This window comes from Pinus tabuliformis, chromosome 2_1 (genome assembly GCF_031772625.1).
Source record: "Pinus tabuliformis cultivar Carrire ecotype Pingquan chromosome 2_1, CPIR1, whole genome shotgun sequence".
NCBI lineage: Eukaryota > Viridiplantae > Streptophyta > Pinopsida > Pinales > Pinaceae > Pinus > Pinus tabuliformis.
In genome coordinates this window covers 619779434-619804521 of record NC_142299.1, presented here as the reverse complement: position 1 = coordinate 619804521, position 25088 = coordinate 619779434, and the positions used below count along the sequence as shown (strand labels likewise).

Below are 25088 nucleotides of genomic sequence, written 5' to 3'. Positions count from 1 at the left end.
TCCACAACAAGGCCTTGACTAACAGTTCTATCTCTCAATAGATCAAAGCACAATGTTGGCGAGACCAATGACTTATAAGTACCTTAGTCATTGTCTCTCAAGGTACATACCCACCCGGGTGTTCACTGAGTATGACCTTCTAGAACAATTCTTATCTTGGGTTCCCAGCCCTCAATGAATATCGGTCATCTTCCCTACTCTTGTCTTGGATGCCAAATGATTACCCAATCCTCCCATTCTTTCTTCCCAAGTGAAGACAAGAATGTTGTGTCTATCTCTTCCTCTCAATTTTGGAAGACATGCCCAAGTATCCTCTGACAAGGTACTTGTCCAAGTTCCTTTGTAATTAGGAACTTGTTATAACTCCCAATTAGCTAATAGGGACTTGTCCATTCATCAGTAACTTCTTCTTCATGGGTTCTCCAGCTGCTTGATCTCCTTCTTTCCTTTGATGTCATGAAGTCTTTGTTTGAATCTTCTTCTTGGTAGGGCATCATCCATTGATCACTTTCCTACCTGGTTTGTCATGTCATTGCTTCCTTCGTGGAAAGTGGCCTTCATGTCATATATCATGTTCTCTTGTCATCTAGCTACTCCTTTGTCATCTTGTCTATGCTTCGGAATACTTTTTCATATGGATGCTTTGTTGTACTTGCTTGTTTCCATACTTTGATCTAGTAGCCCTTCATGACTTCATCCTGATATTGCTTCAACATTAAATGGTACTTTTGCTGGATGGCTTCTTCATCATGACATCTTTGTAGAGTAGAATCAATTATCTGCACCTTTCATATCTCCAAGGCCTTTATAGGTGTCAAGGATCCTTTGATCTTTGTTAGAGTTGTCATGCCTTCTTTCAGGAGATGTTTTCAAAGTATCTTGTCAAATAGTGATTCTTCGTAACCATGGTGTTCTTCACATGCTTGGTCTCTTTCTTCATTTGCATCTTCTTTGATAGATTGGTCAACCACCTTATGCTCCTTATGGGAGCACTTCTTTATTGCTTGCTTCTAGGACTAGTTAGCATTCCTTCTCCACTTGATTCTTAGTCAGCAATCTTATACTCCTTATGTGAGTATTTCATTTTGTTGACCTTCATTACATTGTAGTACATGCCTTCGAGCATGTCATTGGTGAAAGAGATTCTTTCATACTTGATCATGTCATAGAACTATTCCTATGACTCAATAATACACATATGATGACATGACTTAAATTTGATGCATACATACCTCATCTTGATTCTCCTATGGTCATCTTAGCTTCATTTGGTTGTCCTTGGCGTGGCCCTTCTTGCTTCATCTTAGCTTGCCTTGCATATCATCCTTTTCTTGAATCCCATGGATGGGACTCCTAATGAGACATCTGCTTTTGTTTATGAATCTTCTTTTGGAGATTCCATCAACGGATCTTGAAGACCCTTACCTTGCAAATGTTTCTTTCTTTTTGATGATGGAGGTCTTCCCAGATTCTTAGGCATGATCAATTTCCTTTCATTGTGGATGAGGTCCTATACTAGATATGCTACTTCTACATGGATATCTTGAGCTATATCTACCATGCTCCTATATTCTAGAAGATATTTCTAACCATGCATTTTGTTCTATTTATAAATGCTCCTTCTACATGAGTATTTTGAACTCTATGTACATCATGCTTCTAGATTCTAGAAGATGTTTTTAGCCATGCAATTTTATTCTATTCCTACATGCTCCCATGCTACTCAAAACTTTGAAAAAAGACTTTAAGTAAAGAAGTAGACTTAGTCATAGTAGAGATCCAGAGGATCTTCCTTCTTTCGCTTCTTGTCTTCTTCTTTCATTTCTTGAGTCACATGAGCTTCTTCCCTTTTTCTTTTGTGGTTGTTGTCCTTCTTTAGTTTAGGACAATTCCTTCCGTAGTGTCCATATTCTTGGCATCCAAAGCATTGGATTTTGGACATATCTCTATTGTTTGTTCTTCGTGGACCAAAATTGCCAAATTTTTCCCTTTTTCTTGGCCATGGTAGTAAATGCTTACTCCTTTGATCCCACATCTTCCTTTGCTTTGAGTCTTGTTTCCTCTATCTTGCATAGAGACCACATTTCACTTAGTGGGGTGGCTTCCTTCTTGGCATATATGCTTGATGTGAAGTTGCCCCAATCCTCAGGTAGAGCATTGAGTACTACAATTGTCATTTCCCTGTCGAACATGACTTCCCCTAGCTCTTGAAGTTGATCCCTCATCTCAGAGATCTTCATGAAGTAGGGAGCTATTCCTTCCTTTGATATCTTCATTTTGTACAATTCATTTCGTAGAGATATCACTTCTCCAGTTGTGGTTACCGAGAATAGCTCTACTAGTTTATCATAGATTTCTTTTGATGTTTCAAGTTTGGAGACATAAGGAATGAGAGAGTCCTTGATAGATTCTATTAGAATCCTTTGAGCTCTTGTCTCATCCTTATTGTACTTGGCTAAGGCTTGAGTTTGTTCCTTAGCAGGAATAGTGATATTCCCTTTGATGTGTTCTAGAAGTTCATTCTCCTTGAGAAGTAAATCAGTCCTCTTCTTCCATGCAAGAAAGTTATTGGTACCTACCAATTTGTTGCTTTCCTTGCAAAAAGACATTGATGTATATTCAGAAGGGGACATATACTTACTTGATAGATTTTGAGATGTAGTGGACTTTCTTTCTCCTTGAAGACTTGATGGCTTGCCTTCCTTAGATCTTGATGTTCTTCAAGTTGCTTTCTCCAAGTGGACTTGCTTGATGATGAGATTTGCTTGATGACTTGTAGCTTGATGTAGGTCCTTCTTTGATTTGCTCTTCTTGTAGGTGCCTTTATGTAAGGCTCTTCTTCTTGCTTTGTAGTCTTCCTTGATGAGTGATGGATGGTAGACCTTCTTGTCCTTGATGTGATAGAGACTTCTTGGCTTGATGCTTCAACTTTGTAGATGTCCTTCCTTGATGAGTGTTCTTGAGATGCCCTTTCCTTGATGTGTCACCTTAGCTCTGATACCATGTTGAAGAATCAAGGGCAATTAGGTGTAGTGTGATTCTTCTTGACTTGATAACAATTTGTGGAGTCTTTTTACAATTTGTCTTGTTAGTTTAATCTTCTTCTTATTATTATTAATGCAAGTGTGTGTACTTCATCAAATTGCTACCAAAACCATAAGAACAAGAACACAAGATGTTGGCTCTCTGCCAGGGCCAAAACCTCTCTCCTCTTGAGAGGAAAACCCTTCGGTAAATTTCTCTTATTGACCAATGCCAAACCCTAGAACCCTGACCAGAGTATCCTCTAAGCACAAGTCAAGTCCTTCCTCCTTTCTGCACTTTGTCTTCCCGACACTTTATCCTTCTCCTTCCGGCACTTTATCATTCTCCTTCTGGCACTTCGTCCTTCTTTTAACTAATGATAGACCTTGTTTATGTGAGCTCTAGATGAGATGTGTCTCTTCTATACTTAGTGATATCCTTCACTTATGTAGACACCTTCCTTCTTTCAACCAAACGAGATCCTTCTTGAGATGTAGATGTAGACTTGGTGTGATTGTACAATAGCCCTGGATCTTCGCATGTGTGGAAGGTATCCTTGTGAATTAGGATCCTTTCATCTTCGCTTGAGAGAGAGTTTCTTCGCTTGAGTAGGAGGCCTTGTAGGCCTAACTTTCGCCCAAACAAAGATAAACATAGGATTGTTATGTTGTTGTGGTTATGATTGTAGGGATACCTCTGTTTCTCGAACATGTCACTATTTTCCACCCTAGAAACAGTCATTTTGACTTTGGCCTAGACTTTTCTTTCTTCGTTGCACTAGAGGCTCCTTACACTTGTCTTTCTTGACCTTTTCTCGATTGCCCTTCTTCGTTGATTTCAAAGTTGAATGCTTGACGTTATAAGGGAGTGGACAACCTCTATATATAGAGGATTGTCCCTCCTTTAGGCAGACTTGCTGACTGTAGGCCGACTTGACTTATTTGCTTTAGATGGTTTCTTTTGATGGTGCCATTGCTTGGAGGAGACTTGACTTTGCTTGGAGGTGTCTTCTTTGACTCTAACACATAAGTATACCAAGTGTAACATGCCCTTAAGGTCTTCAACATAATCCTTTTGACTCTTTGACTCACCTATAGCACTTTAACATGTGCTAAATTTCAATGAGCAAGAAACTCGTTGACATATATAATAAAAATAATATTTATTTTTCTTGAATAAATACAAATATCAAAAGTACATTTATGAAGACTGAACCTAGTTACATTTCCTTCAACACCCACTAATGTTGGCACTAGCTCCTCGAGGGCTTGTTCTAGGCATCCTCATGCTGATGCACGAAACATGACATTGCACATGGAGACACTATCTATTTTTGGTTTTCCAGTTATGCTATGAGTCATGGAGAATTTGTAATTTGCTACCATATGTTATTTTGTTTATGAAATCATTTTTCAATTTGCTTTTAAAAAATTTAAATACAAATCTTAGTTGTGTTATGTTATAACTTATATGATCATATTTTATGAGATGATGATATGAATTCTTATGTAAACCATGGTTTTATAACTTGCATGTATTGGAAATGCCATCAGTTTATCTTTTATGCAAAAAACATGAGATATTTTTTTGTTTGTTGCTATTTGTCGAGTCTTTCCCGAGTCTGCTCCCGAGTCTTCCCAAGTCAGCAAGTGATCTGCTAGTCGAGTATTTTTCAAGTACAATTCGTGCAACATTGGTTTCCACGTCCATCTGATGTATCCTCCACCCCATCTCTCAAGCAATAAATATAAAAGCCCTCATAGAACTATACCTGGCGATTAGAGCAAATGTATCCTCATAGTCCACTCCATCCTTCTAGGAGAAGCCTCTCCCCACGAACCTAGCCTTATACTTCTCAATACTTCCATTTACAGCATCCTTGATCTTATAGACCCACCTCAAACTAACCATTGATTTCCCCTCTAGCCTAGGCACAATGTTACATCATTCTTCATGATGGAGACACAATCCTACACCATGGGACCCCTCCAAACTTATTGGCCTTCTTCCTCCTCATAATTTCTACGCTCAGAGTCAATGATGTCACTCATTAGCACCATAACTAGGAAACTATCTCAATGGTCTACTCTCGCCAAAGGTACTCCTAGGAGTCTCCACATGCTCTTAAGCATCTCAGCCTCCTCCTGACAGAAGCAGGAGCCTCCAACTCCTCTTGATATGAAGGTCAGGTCCCAGCTACTGCTACTGTTGATCTCTCCTCAACCTTTGGAGCCTCTTGCTCCATATCCTATGCAATTATTGGAAGGGTTTCATGTGACTTCCTAAATGGTCAATTGCCCATCGAACCGGACATCCCTGCTCACCACAATCTTCCCCAGCAATGGAATGTACACCTTCTACGCCCTTAAAGCCTATTGTAACCCCACCAATATGACCTTCTATGTTGAGGGCTCCAACTTCATCCTCTTCTCTGAAGGTACATAGATATATACCAAACACCTGAAGATATGAAAATGCCCAACCTCCAATCTCACTCCTATGAATGCCTCCTCAGGAGTATTGTCCTCCAAGACCTCGTGAGGACTCTTATTTAGAATGTACAGTCTCATGTGACAAGTTTTTGCCCAAAGAAACATGGGCAAAAATTCATCATGTATCATAGCCTTGGCAGCTCCAATGATGGCCCTACTCTTCCTCCCTGCAACCCCATTCTATTGTGGCTTGTAAGGCATTGTCGTCTCCTTCTTGATTCTTGCCTCCTTGCATAAATTCTTTAAGTCATTGGAGGTATATTGGCCTCCATTGACCAACCTCAAAAGTTTGACCTTCCTCCTTGTTTGGTTCTCCATGAGAGCTTTAAACTCTCAAGACCAACTGAAGACTTCATCCTTAGCCTTCATGAAGTAGACCCACATTCTACTAGAGAGGTCGTCTATGAAGATCACGTAGTAACTATAACCACTCAAAGATGACATTGACATAGGTCGACACACATCTGAATGTACCAGATCCAATATGCCCTTGGACCTGTTGTCACTGTTAAGAAAGGTTGTCTTGGCATACTTGCCAAATGCACAACCCTTGCATACACCCAATTGCTCTACATTGAACTCTAGAAGACCAGTGACCATCTCCCTCAATATAGGTAAGGCTTTGTGGTGCAAGTGACCCATCCTCCTATGCCATAACTCGCACTAACTATCGTTGTCGTGAACCAGGGCATGTACAGGCTGACCCCTAAACATGTACAACTTCCCCTCTCTCCTCCCAATCACTCGACCTGTGCTCGAACTTGAAGATCTCATCCTTACAAATACCTATCCATCTCAGGAGAAAACCTCATATCCCTTGTCCTCCACGGCTAAGATTTCTTGAAGTTTCTTAGTTAACCCTGGAACATACAATACCACTGTCACCTCCAAAGGCTCTCCTGACTCTGGTTGAAACTAGATAGTCCCAACCCCCTCTATTGCACACTCAACATTGTTGCCAAGCTACACATGTAACTCTAAGTCTCCCTTTCAAATGTTGGTGAACAAATTTTGTGATCCCATAATGTGACGAGAAGCAACATTGTCCATGAACCACGCACCCTTTGTTATGGTGCTAGAAAGGCAAGCCACTAACGAGAAATCCTTCTCGAACCTCGTGGCAAACTCGTTGATCTGCGAATCTCCTGAAGCTGCAACCATGCCTTCCGCTTGCCCTTCTTCTTGTTCGAACATTGACCTACATAGCAACCAAACTTGTGACATGCAAAGCACTTAACTTAGCTCATGTCCTTCTTCTTACCATCCTATGAAGTAGCTTCCCCACTCACATTCTTCCCCTTGCCCTTCCTTACCTAACTCACAAGGGAAAGGTTCTCATCATCACTTTTCTGTTGAGCACCATGTACAAACTCCTCTCAAATCTCCTCCTAGATGAAGTCATCCCATAACCCCTCCGAATCTAGAAGCTTCTCTCGTGCCATAATACACTTAATGAAGGGAGCCCATGGTTTTGTGTGTTGAGAAAACTAGGGCATCATTAGTAGGTGATTTCTCTTTGATTAGTAATTGCTTGTGAATGCTTTTTACATCGTTAGATTAGAATCTTCTTCTTCTTAGATTATTAGTGTTCTTCTTCATCAAATAGTAACCAATGTATGAACATAAATAGACAAGAGACACAGAATGTAGGCTATCAACGAAGGCCAAAACCTCTCACTCTTTGAAAGGAAAACCCACACAAATTCTTCTTATAGAGATTCCAATTGATGAATACCAAGACCAAGATCCTTGACCCATTAGCCACTCCAAGACCAAGACACCAGTTCTCTTGAATGTCTTCTCTTCTTCTTGACTACTCTTCCTCTTCGATCTTCTGAGCATTGAGACATTGACACCATTGAGTTCTTATCAAGATCTCTTCTTGTGAGACCTTCTTATTGTCATCATCAACGAACTGTGGTTGTACCGAACTGTTACGTCCTCAAGACTATATCTCTAATCCAAGACAGAGAGACCCTTGAGCTTGTCTCTGCCATCTTGTATCTTAGACCGAGCTTCTGCACCGAGACAGTCTTCGCACTATTCATCCGAAATTCCAAAGTGATTTCCAAACTTCCTTATTGTGATTAGCCCATAAGATATCCTTGTTGCCCCTCCCTTCTCTATCCGAGTTCCATCAAAACTGTACCTTCTACACTGAACTATGGCACTGAAACTTCATACAAATCTCAGAAGGTAATCCGAACTTGTCTCTTTGTTAGGCCACTAAAATCCGAACTTGTCTCCTATTATTGTCACCCGAAAACTCAAAGAGAGATATCCGAACTTCATTCTGTTGCCATCCATCCAAAACCACAGAGAAATATGCAAAATTCTGACTGTCCTAATGCGAGGACCCTTCACGCCTATTTACAGTGGTTTCCCTTCATAAATAAGCCAACCTGAGTATATGAAGGGTTGTGTCTCCATGATTGTGAGCCGACATGAGTTCTGCTTCATCTTGAGGCCGACATACGAAAAGGAGGACTAGTGCTTCTCGTTGGAGGGCTTCTAGACAACTTTATAGACTTATATACATTCCATACATGACATTAACAATATGACAATTACTAAAGGCTCACAATGGGAGCCATCTAAAATAAAATCCCTTGCTCATGAAACCCATGAAGCAAGTCTTACAATCATAATTTTATTTTCCTTATTTACATCATTTACAAAAAGTCACAGTTACATGTCATTATGAAGACCGAACCTAGTTATACTCTTCAACACTCCCTCTTAACTAGGGAGGTATTCATAATGGTACTTGGTCATTCTCAATCTGAAGCATTTCTCATAAGAAGAATCGGATTGGTAATCCATCTGTCTAGCATCATATTTAACAAGCATTGTCACATAGCAAGGTCTTGACTAACAGTTATATCCTCATGATCAAAGCACAATGCTAGCGAGACCAATGATTTATAAACACCATAACCATTGTCTCTCAAGGTACATACTCCACTCGGGTGTTCACAAAGTATGACCTACTTTGGACTATTCTTATCTTGGATAGCCAGTCCTCAAAGAATATTGGTCCTCTACAACTACTCTTATCCTGGATGCCCTATCTCATCCTCAAAGAGCATCGGACGCCAGATGTTTGCCCAATCCTCCATTCTGTCTTCCCAGGTGAAGACCAGAATGATGTGTCTATCTCTCTCTCTCTCTCTCAATTAGGGAGGACATATCAATTCCAATAATGGAATGTACTCATTCCTACGGAAGGAATGTACCTAAGCTCCCTCTTGGCTAAGGAATTTCCAAGTTTCTTCCAAGTAAGAAACTTGTTTTCAAGCTCCCTCTTAATTAGGGACCTACAGCAACTCCAACTCCTTCCTTCGATGTTCATGAATTTCTTTGTCAAGGAGTCTTCATCTTTTGGGGCTTCTTCATAAGGCACAGACCATCCATCACTTTCATCCATGAGTCAGTCATGTCATCACTCCTTTCATTAGAAAGTGATCCATCAGTCTACATCTAGCCTTGCTTCATGTCATGTTGCCTTCTTCATACCATTCTTCGGAAGGATCTTACATCCTTCTACATGGTCCTCTGGGAAGACATCCACAGTTCTTCCTTTGGCAGTCCTGCATAAGCCCATCCAGATATTTGTTCAAAAATAAGAAATGAACACTTAAATCAAAATTACCTTTGTGATGGTCTTTCATCATGACATCTTCCAGTTTGCATCAGCATCTTGCATACATGTTGACATATCTCCCAAAGATATCCATTGTCAAGGGTCTCCATCTTTTTCAAACTTCCATCAGAGTCTTCATATCTTTCCGGGAGATTTCCTAGTCAAATCTTCTTGGTCTTCCGGGTGTTGATTGCTTTTACCATGGTTGCATTATCTCATAATCTCTTCCTTCATTTCTTCACACATTTCATTCCATTCCCAGGAACTTCCAATCAGAGTTCCTCAAATGTAATCAACCACCTCATACTTCATATGAGGACATATTATGTTGATTTCATCTAGTGTGACTCATGCCTTCTGGCATCCTTTCATAGGAGGAGATTTCTTTCCTTTAATCATGCTTCTCAAAATTGAGCAGTGATCCATGTTACCTGCAACCATACAACATGACTTTATAATATTGAATACAAGCATACATACCTCATTTACCTTTAGGTCATCTAGGCTTCTCTCAGCAGCTTCCTTGATTGAAAAGAGCTTCAATCCCTTGATCTACTTCATCTCTCGTGTCATCATACCATCATCCCATGAATTCCACAAATTGGAATTCCTGATGAAACACTTGCTTCCTCTCTAGATTGGTGAACCTTCCAATGAAGATTCAATCAGAGAATCTTGAGGATTTTACATATCCCCATCCAGTAAATGTTTCCTTTTGATGTATGATGAGCCTTGTCCTAGATGACTTCTTCCTTTCCTTAAGTTTCCAATGAGGTTCTCAAGAGCTATATCCTTCATATTTGACAACCATAGATTTTGTTCCAGTTGTCTTTCATGTTTCCCTATGGTGATGTCACAAGCTCTTGCTTCTAATGCTTTTCCTCTTTCAGCTTCCTCCACTTCTTCGATGAAATGGACTTCTTCTCTATCTTCCTTGTTATTGCCCTTTTTGCACTTAGGACAATCTTTCATATAATGCTCATAGCATTGAATCTTAGCTATGTTCTTCTTTGCTTTCGACAAAATGTCTAAATCCTTTCATTAATCCTTCAACACTTTTTCCCTCAACCTATCATCTCCTATAGAAACCACAAGTTGTTGAATGGGATAGCTTTCTTATCCTCATATTCATTTGTTACCTTGTTCATCAGTTAGTGTATTCAGAACAATGAAAATTATCTCTCCCAGATCTTGCAATTGAGAACTTATGAAGATAATCCTTTATCCTTTGATACCTTCAAGTTGTGTAGATCAGATCTAAGTGATGTGACCTTCTTTATCGCATCTTCAGAGAATAGTTCTACTAGTTTATCATATGTCTCTTTGATGTCTCCAATCCTGCCACATAGAGAATGAGGGGACCTTTGACTGATTTCATAAGAATCCCTTGAGCCCCTTGATCCCTTTCCATGTATTCAAATCATGCTTGACCTTCGAATGGTTTGGAGGCCTTTTCATAGATATGATCAATGACTCCACTTTCTTCGAGGACTATGTCTATACGCTTGACAAGTGAAGCTGAAATCTTCAACTTGATCACTTTGATGGTGGTTGAAAAAGATGTATCAGTGCCCCTTTTGAATGATCTTCCGAATGAAAATCCCTTCTTCAATGAAAGGAGATTGCTCCTTTTGTGATGACAACGCCTTTGATCTAACTCTTCTTTGATGATGTTGATTTGATGAGGATCTCTTGATGCTTCCTCAGATGATAAGGAGGAGATCCTTGCTTCAATGAGGGAAGACTGCTTTGGAACCTTTTGAAGATGATGGCAATGCCTTTTAGCCTTCTTGGGATAACTAGCCTTCAAGATCCTTCGATTTCTTCAGTGGTGAATGAGTGTTGATCAGAAATGCTTCTAGGGTTTCCACTTTCTCTAATATGATGTGATCTTAGTCCTTGAAGTCCTTCGCTAGGATGTCTATCCTTTGGGCTACCTTGCAATGTAGATTTCTTCGACTTGATGAGGGTAGTTGTGGCCTTTTGACGGTGACTAGAGGATCCAACACTTTTGCTGGTGTAGACTTCTAGTTGCCTTGATTTGATTAATGATCCCGAGACTTTCTACTTCAATGTAGATCTTGATTTCACTTTGATATCCTTCAACTTGCTTTGATGCCTTCCTTGAAACTTGATCCTTGAGTGTCTCTTTGATTAGATGCTCTTCCTTAACTGTCACCTTAGCTCTGATGCCATGTTGAGAAATCTAGAGCTTCATTAGTAGGTGATTTCTCTTTGATTAGTAACTGCTTGTGAATGCTTTTTACATCATTAGATTAGAATCTTCTTCTTCTTAGATTATTAGTGTTCTTCTTCATCAAATAGTAACCAATGCATGAACATAAACAGAGAATGTAGGCTATCAGCCAGGGCCAAAACCTCTCACTCTTTGAGAGGAAAACCCGAACAAATTCTTCTTATAGAGATTCCAACTGATGAATACCAAGACCAAGACCCTTGAACTATTAGCCACTCCAAGACCAAGACATTAGTTCCCTTCACTATTTGCTCTTCTTCTTGACTCATCTTCCTCTTCAATCTTCTTAGCATTGAGACATTGACATCACTGAGATATTATCGAGATCTCTTCTTGTGAGACCTTCTTACTATCATCATCAACGAACTGCGGTTGTACCAAACTGTTATGTCCTCAAGGCTGTATCTCTGATCCAAGACAGAGAGACCCTTGAGCTTGTCTATGCCATCTTGTATCTTAGACCGAGCTTCTACACCAAGATAATCTTTGCACTATTCATCCGAAATTTCAGAGTGATTTCCGAACTTCCTTACTGCGATTAGCCCAGAAGATATCCTCGTTGTCCCACCCTTCTCTATCTGAGTTCCATTCAAACTATACCTTCTACACTGAACTGTGGCACTGAAACTTCATACGAATCTCATAAGGTAATCTGAACTTGTCCCTTTGTTAGGCCACTGAAATCCGAACTTGTCCCCTATTACACTCACCTAAAAACTCAGAGAGAGATATTTGAACTTCATTTTGTTGCTATCCATCCGAAACCACAGAGAGATATGCGAAATTTTGATTGTCCAAATGCGAGGACCCTTCACACCTATTTATAGTGGTTGCCCTTCATAAGCCAAACTAAATATATGAAGGGTTGTGTCTCCATAATTGTGAGCCGCATGAGTTCTGCTTCATCTTGATGTCGACATAAGAAGAGGATGACTAATGCTTGTCGTTGGAGGGCTTCTAGACACCTTTATAGACTTATGTACATTCCATACATGACGTTAACTCTATGGCAATTCCTAAAGGCTCACAATGGGAGCCATCTAAAAGAAAATCCCTTGCTCATGAAACCCATGAAGCAAGTCTTACAATAATAATTTTATTTTCCTTCTTTACATCATTTACAAAAAGTCACAGTTACATGTCATTATGAAGACTAAACCTAGTTACACTCTTCAACATTGTGAAGCCATTTAGGGCCATCCTTACCAACTCCTCATCTAACACAGCCTCACCAGCTACAATCAACTCATCATGAACTTGAGTGATCCTACTGAGATAAGATGTTATGGTATCTGACCTAGACATCTTGGTGATGTTGACCTTTGTTAAATTTGGACAACTAGGTCCAAACTCCATGTTCTGATGCTCAGATTAAGAGGCTAATATTTTTGTTGGATTCCTCTTTCTGAGAGGTGTAAAATCCATATAAAAATAGTCTTAATCCGATGAGCAGAACTTATATTTTGAATTTATTATTCTTAATAAATTATATGTGCAAGGTCAGCCAATTTTGTAATGTAGGCTCACATGCCCAACAGATGTGTCACACACCCTCATTGATGGATATATATACAGGAAAAGTTGGAGAGAATTTGAACACAACACAACTCACATCTTCCTCTCTCATCCTAAAAAGTACGAGCTACCTGGAAGACGAATTTCAGCCACACGTGGGAAGGACGAAGAGGATTCTTTCTGCTGCTAGGGTTTCGCAGAAGTTTGACCAGCGTTGACTTTGGTCAACGCTTGGTCCAAACAGGCTGAAAACTTGTGGGAGGTTCGATTTTTGAAGGCCGTACTACCTGGCACAAAAATCAAGGTCAAAGGGTTGACCGTTTTGCTGCTGCGTTGACTTTTAGCTTGCTGCCCCTGCGTTGACTTTTCAGGACAGCGTTGACTTTTGTAGAACTGACTTGGGTTGACTCATCTACTGGTTGGAGGGTTGTTGTGACACATGCTGGGCTGGCTGACCAAAGGAGACTTTGCTGGTTGAAGCAACCTGTTGACCGCCGAAATGAACACATACATTTTTCTTGTTTCTGATTTGTCTTCTGTAAGATCTGCTTATATGTTCTATCTGCATTTTGCTTATCTACTTGTATGATTGCTGTGAGAAAAGTGAAATTGCTCTTAGCATAGAACATCTACAAAACTTTACATGGTATCAGAGCTGAGGTGAAGACAAACTCTATCTATAGCAATCATCATCGAAGGAAATGGATACCTCTAAGCTTGAATTCAGGGAGAATGACAAGCTGACTGGAAGTGATGACTTCCATGCCTGGAAGATGTTATTAGATCAGCCCGGTGAACAACAGTTTGTTACTAATCCTCCATCTAGCGGGAAGCCAAGGTAATTTCGTAAGATTCAGACGTGGTTTTATGGTCGCGTGGTGGGGATCCGAAAGATCTAACGCAGCAGTTACCTGAATATATGACTGCGCGGATTATCTCGGGTAAAGACGCAGGAGTAAAATATATGACCGGCGGACTGTTGGAGTAATCAGAAGTTTTGTTCACAAGTGCAGACATATGGTAATGTGCAAGGGGCTTGCGCAATCGTACCGTGGTGTAATCTTGTGAACAAGAAGAAAATAATACGACGAGGGAATGAGAACAGTTTGATTGTTGCGGGCAAAGACTGTTCTATAGTCTCAGATACGGACAGCGGCTGGATTATACCCTTGCGCAGAGCGGGTCACGCGCCGAAGGAGTATATACTTAGCGGACTAAACGGATAGAACGATTAAAGCACTATCGATGGTCTGGTTATAAGCTGGTGGCAATTAATATTCAAACAACCGGACGTTGTAACGCCCAGGTTTATAGAAGGCGTATAAACCACTCGGAGGTCTACACGTATGCGGGATTGTCAGAATAAGTATATTGGGCTAGCGGTGGAATAAGAGACTGTCACATGGTTGAAACCGTGGATCAACTCGTGGATAAGGATCTACAAATAGTTGCAGGATCGTCGGCGGACGAACGCGTGGGCCGTAATATATATACGGGGTTATATATATATATATATATATATATATATATATATGCTGGGGTATTTCTGCTGAAACGACGCGTGGAAGGGGAATCTTATGTGCAGGTATATAAACGTATATACGCTGGTGCATTGGATAAACCGGGCGGAAGTTGACATAGCAGAAGGCTGGCACGTGGCAGAGAGAAACAATAGTCGTGTGCAGGCCTTTCAATGATCGACTCGTGGGCAGAGGACCATAGCACAGCTGCGCAGGTTTGTCTGGTTGTTGGTACGCGGATAGGGACAGCACGATGATCATGCAGAACGGTATTGGAGAACAGCGCGCGACTGTGTCTACTGCAATCTAAGCAGTGACAATCAAATCAAGAGTTGCAGTCTCGGTATACTCAAAGGGAGAAGTATCTACTCTCTCGGATCATCGAAGGTCATGTTGCATATTATCTCTATTTCATATATATTACTGTCTCAGCATAACCAGATCAATGAAGTATGTTTCGGTGATGACATTGATTCTCGGCATCCCTGAAAAAGGAGAAATACCAAAGAGTATGATGCGCTAGCTGCAAAATGATGCCCTAATTCTACGTAGGACAAGAAGACATCTATTCGCTGGCAAATGATGAATTTCTATGTTGTTCATCTCTATATGCTGTTCAGGAAATTTGATGCAAGGTGAAACCCTATACGCTGACACATGGGAAACCATATACACTGTACGTTGGTCATGTATATATATATATACATATACGCTGGTAATGAGCCGAATCGATGAAGTGAACGCAGTCATGATACGCTGCTCCTGGAGGCTTATACTCACATCAACGGAGTCATATATGCTGATATATATATACGCTGTCATGAAAACATTTCTCACGCTGTTTATGAAAACATATAGTGATGCCCTAGCAGCTGTGGTCGCAGTAAGGAAGATAGCTGCCGTAGCCGCAGTGAGGAAGACATAGCCGCAGTATTTAATTTCATACGCAGTTATGGTGACAGTTAATATGTTACGTAGCGATGTGATACGCTTTTCATATATATGTTGATACGTTGGTTAATCTCTGGAAAATCCATGTACAGCGCAGTTATATATGGAATGTTGTTAGTCGCAGAAGCCCGCAATTGGATTATATATGGAACGCTGTCAGCATATACGTAGCAACTATCCTCTATAAGTTGTTATCTATACGCACAGAAATTGAATACTACTTACGTGCAGTTCTTGAAGACTCACAATCTGTCCCTGAATCTTCGGGTGATGAAGGAGCAGATTTATGTATTACAATGGGGTAGGGTTTCCGCAAAACAGAAGATACACATTATTGTGGGCTAGGGTATCCGCAAACAACGACTCAATTCTTTCGTGTGATCCACACTATAGGAAGGATGGTACAGACCTCTGATAGCTGTAGGATCTAGATGCTATCGTAGTGTTTGGATAAAGGCAGACCAGATCACGTATGACATGATAATGCCTTCTCACCTCAGGAACTAGGCATACTTGAAGAGGCATGAAACAGAAAGACAGACTTGGCATAATGGTGAGACACAGTATAGTATGATATTGAGAACTGTGACCCCTTACTATTCTCCCTGTCTTGGATTAATGGAGATCACAATGATACTTAAGAAGCAACCTTAGTCTCTGCATATTAGCACAATGAGAATTAGTGATAAAGGTCTCAAGCAATGTCAAGTGTTGTTGTAGTGATGACAGTGATAGTTACATTCTCAGCATAGTGGAAGAAGTTGTGTCAAGAATGATCAGTGACAAAGTCATGATCTAGTTCTTGTAAAGATCTTGATCTCGTTGAAGATTCAGAGATCACCTTTGTGGTAACTTCTAAGGGACAGGCATGGGCAACACAATGTTGAATGAGATCATGAGCAGCATGATGGATAGGATCATGAGCATGGGCAGCGTGATCATGGACAGCTTGATGTTGAGAACAACTCAGTGATACTTGGATGCAACATTACATAATGAATTGGCAGCATCAAGACACATGGGCAGCATAATGTATGAGGTCATGGACATCATGATGTGTGGGCTGCACAATGAACCTCTGGGATTTGAAGTTCAAGATCGAGACACTTATGTCTGCAGGTTGAAGAAAGCCCTCTATGGGTTAAAGCAAGCACCCAGAGCTTGGTATGAGAGGATGGATAGTTACTTGATGAAGCTGGACTTCACTCGAAGCAATGCTGATCCAAACCTTTACTTTAAGGTTGTGGAAGGAAAGCCTCTCATCCTAGTGCTGTATGTGGACGACCTCTTCCTAACAGGTGATGACCCTCTCATTCATCAATGTAAGAGGGAGCTTGCTGCTGAATTCGAGATGAAAGACCTAGGACTGATGCACTATTTCCTAGGCTTGGAGGTCTGGCAGAGACCTGGAGAGATTTTCCTTTCTCAAGGAAAGTATATTGTGAAGCTTCTGGAAAGATTTGGGATGATGGACTGTAAGTCCGTGTCGACACCAATGGAACTCAACTTTAAGAAGTTGAGTGGCAGCGCTGCAGGGCCTATCTTGGCCAATCCTACTGAGTATCGTCAACTCATAGGAGCTTTGATGTTCTTAGTGAACACCCGTCCGGACATATGTTTTGCAGTGAATACTTTGAGTCAACAGATGGTTGAGCCTCATCATTTTCACTGGGTTGGTGCCAAGAATCTTTTGAGATATCTTCGGGGCACAATAAACCATGGGCTGAGATACACTGCCGGGAGTGTGATACTCCGGGGATATACTGATGCCGATTGGGCTGGCAGTGTGGTGGATCGTAAGAGCACATCTGGATGCTGTTTCAATCTTGGTTCTGCTTCGATCTCATGGATGAGCAGGAAGCAGAAGTCGGTGGCTTTGAGCACCGCGGAGGCCGAATACATTGCTGCTAGTATGGCCTGTTGTGAAGCAGTTTGGTTGAGGAAGCTCTTTAGTGAGCTGTTCCAACATGTGCTAGATACCACTGTAATACTCTGTGATAATCAGAGTGGGATTCGTATGACTGAGAATCCTGTGTTCCACGACCGATCCAAGCATATTGATATCAGGTACCACTTTATCCGGGATATGGTACAGCGAGGCGCCGTAAGGCTCGATCATATAGGAACTGATGAGCAGGTCGCGGATATTCTCACTAAGCCCCTGGGGAAGGTCAAGTTCCTAACCTTCCGTGAGAGTCTTGGTGTCGTGGAAAGACCCTATGATGTGGGTCCTGTTGGACGATGAGCTCTGGGAGCTCTGGGGGGCTTTGGGGATAGCTTCTCGGAGCTATAAGCACTCATAATGCTTCTGCCCCACCCTTGTGATTATTGAGCTGGTTCGCCACTCATTTAATCTGTGCCCCGTATGCATCCTACCCATTGAGTTCAGGGCTCATGGGAAGTACCTCTCATTTGGCCAATGAGGTGTGGAAAAGCTAGAGACTATTAGCAAAGACTGATGGACGCATCAGAGATTGCCGTACTCTCTATCTAGGATGGCATGGTCCAACCACTTGATCTGGGATCAAGATTTGTGAGGTCTGGGACCTCTGGACTGATTATGTCAATCGGGGAATGATGTCTTTGTGACTGACCCACTTCTGTTCTGAAATAAAGAAGCCAACAAAGCAAGTTTCGGCGGGATGACTCACGATGTTAATTGCACTAATAGATGGAGTTCTCCCTAGTTGAGAGGGAGTGTTAAATTTGGACAACTAGGTCCAAACTCCATGTTCTGATGCTCAGATTAAGAGGCTAATATTTTTGTTGGATTCCTCTTTCTGAGAGGTGTAAAATCCATATAAAAATAGTCTTAATCCGATGAGCAGAACTTATATTTTGAATTTATTATTCTTAATAAATTATATGTGCAAGGTCAGCCAGTTTTGTAATGTAGGCTCACATGCCCAACAGATGTGTCACACACCCTCATTGATGGATATATATACAGGAAAAGTTGGAGAGAATTTGAACACAACACAACTCACATCTTCCTCTCTCATCCTAAAAAGTACGAGCTACCTGGAAGACGAATTTCAGCCACACGTGGGAAGGACGAAGAGGATTCTTTCTGCTGCTAGGGTTTCGCAGAAGTTTGACCAGCGTTGACTTTGGTCAACGCTTGGTCCAAACAGGCTGAAAACTTGTGGGAGGTTCGATTTTTGAAGGCCGTACTACCTGGCACAAAAATCAAGGTCAAAGGGTTGACCGTTTTGCTGCTGCGTTGACTTTTAGCTTGCTGCCCCTGCGTTGACTTTTCAGGACAGCGTTGACTTTTGTAGAACTGACTTGGGTTGACTCATCTACTGGTTGGAGGGTTGTTGTGACACATGCTGGGCTGGCTGACCAAAGGAGACTTTGCTGGTTGAAGCATCCTGTTGACCGCCGAAACGAACACATACATTTTTCTTGTTTCTGATTTGTCTTCTGTAAGATGTGCTTATATGTTCTATCTGCATTTTGCTTATCTACTTGTATGATTGCTGTGAGAAAAGTGAAATTGCTCTTAGCATAGAACATCTACAAAACTTTACAACCTTTTCCCTCAACACCATTTTTCTGTTGTGATTATCACTCTAGAACAACTTACTTAGACATTCTCACATTTCCCTAGCTGATTTATTTCTGGAAAGATAAGGGATTACATGATCTTCCACCTCATCCAAAATGATTATCTTCGCTTTCATATCATTTTGGTTATGGATAGCCAGTTGTGTAGCATCAATAGGAGGGGTGAGTTATTGATCTACAAACTTCCAGATCCTATTCTCCATCAATACTAATGATATCCCCTCCTTCCAAGGACTGTACTTGAATGCACCCTCCAACCGTCTTCAAACCTTAACCTTGTTGCAACCATTCTCACAATTTTGAAACCGAATACTCAAAACCTAGAAAAAATATAACTGCTAGAAAATTATTTTATTGTTATAAGCCCTATGACAAATTGATCTCTCTCTTTAGAGTTTTAATGCTCTATTCTAATCAATTTATTTTACCCAAAAAATTATATTCACCCCAACAAATCATTTTATTTTGAAATTGTTAAATAAAAAATATGTGGGCATTTCACTTAAATAATTGCAACACAAATTTAATAGAAAATCAAACACAAAACAGAACAAAAATTTGCTCAACAAATTCTCCTTCACTTTTCTATTACTCAAGAAAATTAGGGCTCCCCTAACAGGGAAAATGACCCTCAATACACAGAAAAATACAACTCAATAGAACCTAGATTTTCAACCCCTGAAGAATTCAACCCACTAGAAATTCTCAACCCTATAAACTCCCGACTTCCCCACCTACAAATCAGCCTCCTCTTCCTTGCTTTGTATGATCCCTTGCGCACTAGAAAAAAACCTCCTACCCTAGCGCAAACTTGGCTAGAAAATCTCAACCCCTCACAGATTTTGGCCTCCTCCAAATTTTGGCCGTCTCTCTCTCCACAAACTAGGCTCCTTTGAATTATTCTCCCCAAATCACCTCACTGCACACCATTCTCTTCTCTTTAGTCTTGATTCTCTAAATCCATTGAGAAAACCGTTCTCACAATAATTCAATGTGTCTTCCTCCTCTCCCTTTGGCTTCTTTTATAATTATCATTAAGCTAAAACCCTAATCCTAATCTCCTAAGTGATGAGTGGCTAAGATTAGATCTTAAGCCTCACTTGAGATCAATGGTAGAGATTAGATCTAAAAATGAATTAAATTCATTTTTTATTAGAAATCTTACCTTAATAGCCAACATTAAGTAATTAATGTGTTTTTACTAAGTTAAAATTCAGAAAGAAATCATAAACATCACTTACTCAACACAAGCAAGTACCTAAAGGGGCTTTGGAACATCTTTTGAATGCTTGACACCTAGCTTATGCAGAAGGACCTATCTAAGCTATCAACATCAACATAGACTTGAAACACAAATGAGATATATAAAGATTATATATGCTACAACCATATACAAGAGACATGTAAGAGGAAATATACGAAATATACCCTTGTATTATGATAATCAGAAGAAAGAAAACTATGTTCACTTACCTCTTAAGATGGGGTGACCTTTCACTAAGCAAAGTTCCAAATACAACAATATTCAACAAAATATTCCATAACCTCTCAGTTCTTTAAATAGATTCTCAATAGCAAAACCCTAACTACTTGTGGTCTCATCATTAATGAGTAACAACTATCTACTAGACCTCATTTAATATAGAAGACCATTTTACATTAAATAATTACCCACTACTATCTAAAGAGATTTATTCAAATAGGATGGTCACATACATCAATTCATTATCTCCTAGGTATCCTAAATTGGGGAGGTTAAGGTAAGACCCCAATGTTGAAAATGTAGCAAGTAAAGGTCTTTTGACTTGTGCCTTAGCCAGTGAAGACCTTGATGTGTCTTTCTCTCAGAATGAGTGTGAGCTCATGAGTTAGACTTCAATTAGGATGAGTTTATTTCTAGTTTACTGGAATAATCATCAACTTAGCATGTGTAGTGTTGGAGCTTCAGTTAAGTGGAGTCTTCATCAGTTTGACTAGAGAATGGGATGGCCATTATAAGTTCAGTTAGAGAGAGTTAATCTTCAGTCTTGATTGAAAGAAGGGCGAGTTAGTCTCCAATGTTGATTAGAGAGAGAACGAGTTAAGAACTCTAGTGTTGATTGGAGAAAGGACGAGAAGAACTCTCAGTTAGCTCTCAATCAGGACTCAACTTCTAAAATATAACTGGGCCTCCTTGCATGTTCAAATTGGATCTATAAAGAGGAGGACAAAGGCACAGGAAATCATATGTTTTAAGGTTTGTGAGATAAGAGAGTTCACGAGTTTGTGAGAGTATATTTGATTGTGGAGAGAACAGAGCTTGTTTCCTTAGAAATACGAGATCACAAATGCGCTAGAAATTAGAAGATTGATTGTGGACAGATTTGAGGAAGCTTGTGTCCTAAGAAATAGGAGCCACTAATGTGCTAGGAAATAGGAGACTTGTGGAGATTTGCGCAAGAGAATAGGAGCCACAAGTGTGCTAGGAAATAGGGACTTGTGCGCTAAGAAATAGGAGCTCCTTGTGTGCAAGGAGATAGGATATTTGCGCAATAAAATAGTGTTGCCAAGTGCGTAAGAGAATAGCAACTAGTATAAGGAATTGCAAAGGCAAGTCAAGTATTCAGCAAGGGAACAATTGCAAGTTAGAAGGTTGAGATCAATCAGTGATCAAGGCAGATCGAGATCAATTGTATCAGTTGAGATTAGTGAGAAAAAGCATAATGCTTTCTCATAGACAGATTGCTTTATAATAGATCCAAATTGCTCAAGAATAGTTAATAAAATACCACAACCTAGGAAGCAGGTTTTCCCTATTGAGTTTCCTGAGAAAACAAGTGTGTCAATTTGTGTGCATGTGTTCTATTATCTGGTGTTTTATTTTGTTGCTTCTAATTTGTTAAGAAACCCTATATCTTGGCAAAAGTAAATTTGGTTTCAGCTTTCGGTAATTCATTAAGTAGTTGCAGAGTTTCATGGAAATTTAACACCCAACACACCTTAAGGCTAATTCTACCACAAAATAACCAAACATTAGTGGAATTTTAAGGACAAAAATAGACCTCAAAATGAAAAATGTACTAACAAGAACCAATAGGATTCAAGATGATAATGTCGAACCAATAGGATTCAAGATGATAATGTCATCCTCAAGGGGTGAGGTAGCATTAGGAGAATTTTAAGGTCTAAAATGGGCCTCCTAAGGAAAATAATAAAATAATAGTAAATATAATAAAAATAAGAGTTATGAATTTTTAAAAGAGAGAAAAAAACTACTTTTAATATCATATTTTCGATTTATCTCCTTATAGGTTTACTCAAACTTCAAATGTGGGAACTTGTCGGATGTGGAATCTAATTTTACATCCAATGAATTCCCACACTTGAAAGTTGAGTAAACCTGTAAGGAGATAAATCGAACATACTATTAAAAAAAAAAAAAAAAAAAATTATATTTTTTTCCTTTCAAAATGCATCACTCTCATTTTATTATTTTTACTATTGTTTTATTATTTTCCTTAGGAAGCCCATTTTAGACCTCAAACTTCTCCTAATGTTACCTCAATCTGACACTATGTTTTTATCCCATATAGCCTTAATAGATTGAAACAACTAAACACTTGAAACTTTAGCAAGATGAAATAAATAACAAATCTAGCTCCAAACAACCCCATTCTATCTCAAACACAATCTTAATTAGCACCAATTTCCTCTCCAAAGTCTCCCCTGAAAAGAATGAAACCAGTGAATTTTAAAACAACAAGAACCAAACTTCCAACCCCAAGCCTTGAAAATCAGAGACTGATGAGGAAAATCCATTTTAAAAGGCTACCGTTTAAAAATAAACCTTGAGAAAAATTTCCACTGATGACAGATGAAAAAAAGGTTTTACAATGACTGACCTTGACATAATAAACTTACTGAAATTCAGAGACTGAGAAAACTTATTTTTATTTGCACACCCTAAAAGAAAATCAATCATGCTAACCAAAAACAGTTTTTCCGTGCTATTAAAAACAGAAACAAACAATGATGTGTAAAGGTGCCCATTTATTGGATTCCAGGAGCAAGCTCCAAAATGTCCAGTGGTGAGGATTCCCACAAGCAGACGCAACATGATGAGCCAGAGGATGATTGCCAGACAAGTGGCTCAGATGAGTAAGCAGCAAAAGCAAGAAACATCAGTGACCAGACCCTCTCATGTAATCCAAACAAAACAATGCACAAGTCATTTCCTTTGTAGCTTCAGTTTCTTACACATTATATTTAAGGTTTGTAACTCCACCAGTCATATTATCCACCTTCAAAAGAAAAGCACATTCTACCCAAACTTTTATTATTGAAAAAAATGCCATCATTTGATTCTTATTCAAACTTTTTTTTGGATAAATCACTTTCTAAGCATTTTATAATAATAAAAAAGGGGCTGTGTAACAACCACCACAAGCTAGAGTTAAGTACCCTGGAGTGCGCTAAGCATTAACTAAAACGCCTCCTTTCGTACTGTTTTTTTTTTCATTTATCTGGATTTTTTCTACGGTATTGTTTAGCCTAGATTCCAAACCCAACCCTGTGCAATCTCGCCCAGCTAAAACTGCAAACTTATCGATTCAGAATTTTGATCGACGGGTTTGTGGAGTCTCCTAATAGACCCATTCTATCAAAATTGCCAAACTACAGAAATCAAAACTGCCACTTGAACATGCAATAACATTAAAGGCAGTTGAAATCACATGGGGCCATAATTAGCAATAAAGTCCCTGCCGCAAACTTCTTGTCGGTGTATTGTTTTAAAAATCATAAACACCAGACGAATAGTAAGAACCCTAAAAATCAAAATATCTATCAAAATATCTGGACAAGTCGCTAGCTAATCGATTCATTCACTTTGGTCTGGCCTTTTGCTGAGTCCACGTTGGGTATAGCTTTAAGATTTGAATATCTAAAAAGCAATAAGAAAAACAATAGATGGAGAGACTACCTGCAGGCATTTGGAAGGCAATCATGGTTGAAGAAGGAAGCCTGTGCATATATTGCATATGCTCTGACCTGTCTCTCCCCATGTTGCTGGACAGGTGCCATCAGTCCAAATGCATTATGCTTATCCTTGGCCAGCAGGGAGGCAGTTAGTTCGGGAGAAAATCCGGGCAGCTGTCCTTGTACAGGCCAGAATGCCATAACACTCACCATAAATGAATGCAACATGTGAGCCTGTGAATCAACAATCCCATCCCCTTGCAGAAGCAGCAGGAGTTGAAAACTAGCTGGAGAAACTATGGCCAAATTGTAAGCTGCAACTAGAAATCGGGCCTGTGTTTGGGTTTCAGGGTCTATTGAATGGGAGTCAAGAATGCTCAATGATTTGCATACCCATTGCGTGTGTGAGGAGGCCTGAGCCTTCGAATAGCAATCAAAAGTGCAGAAGAGGAGAGGTTGAATGCATGATGGGCATGAAGGATAACTGGATGGGGAGGATGAAGAAGGCAATGCCCTAAAGCAATGGGCACAGAATGTAACAGGTGTTTTTGTGTTTGGGTTGTTGGGATTCGTATTTGGGTTTGTATTTGGATTTATGGGATTGGACTGAGAGTATAGGAGAAGTGGGGTTTCTTGCAGGAGTACCTGACCTGCTTTTAAGGGATGAGTTGCAACGAGAGCTCTGCCTCTGCCTTCAATCTCCTGAACTCTCACCAGTGGCGGCGCCTTTGCCGTTGCTGTTTCCATGATAATTGATCAGTCGAGATACTGCCCAAAACTCTGAAGAGTACTTCGGTGAGTGTTCATTGTGCGCGTTTTTGAAGAGTTGTAATGGTTATAGATGTTCAATGTCTCTTCACTGATCGTGTAAGCTCTTTCTTCTTTGTGCCATATGGATATTAAAGCTTTCATTCGTGTCATGTACGGATGGTTGATTGTGGGTTCAATCCGCGTATTTTTGAATGCGGTGTTTTAACGATTATGTTTTTTTTTTTCCCAAAAAGTTAGGGAAATTTTGGTTTTCAAAATATAGCAAGGATTTTTTAAATATAAGTAAAAATTGTTAAATTTCATAATTTTAGGTGTTTTAGAAGTTTTTGATGATGCTGAATCTATTTCCACCGTTAAAATATGATTCAAATACTGCGTCTACAAAAATT

The 25088-nt window shown here is 39.9% G+C and overlaps 1 protein-coding gene across 1 annotated transcript in view; it reads right to left on the bottom strand.

Annotated features, from left to right (window-relative positions):
* Nucleotides 1-24820, bottom strand: part of ASHR2 (ASH1-related protein 2) — a 54671-nt gene extending 29851 nt beyond the window's left edge. Inside the window, exon 1 of the mRNA XM_089403076.1 lies at nt 23933-24820. Within this exon, the coding sequence (XP_089259202.1) occupies nt 23933-24675 (743 nt within the window). The 5' untranslated portion in view covers nt 24676-24820. The remainder of the gene's footprint in view (nt 1-23932) is intronic.
* Between the last annotated feature and the right edge of the window lie 268 nt (nt 24821-25088).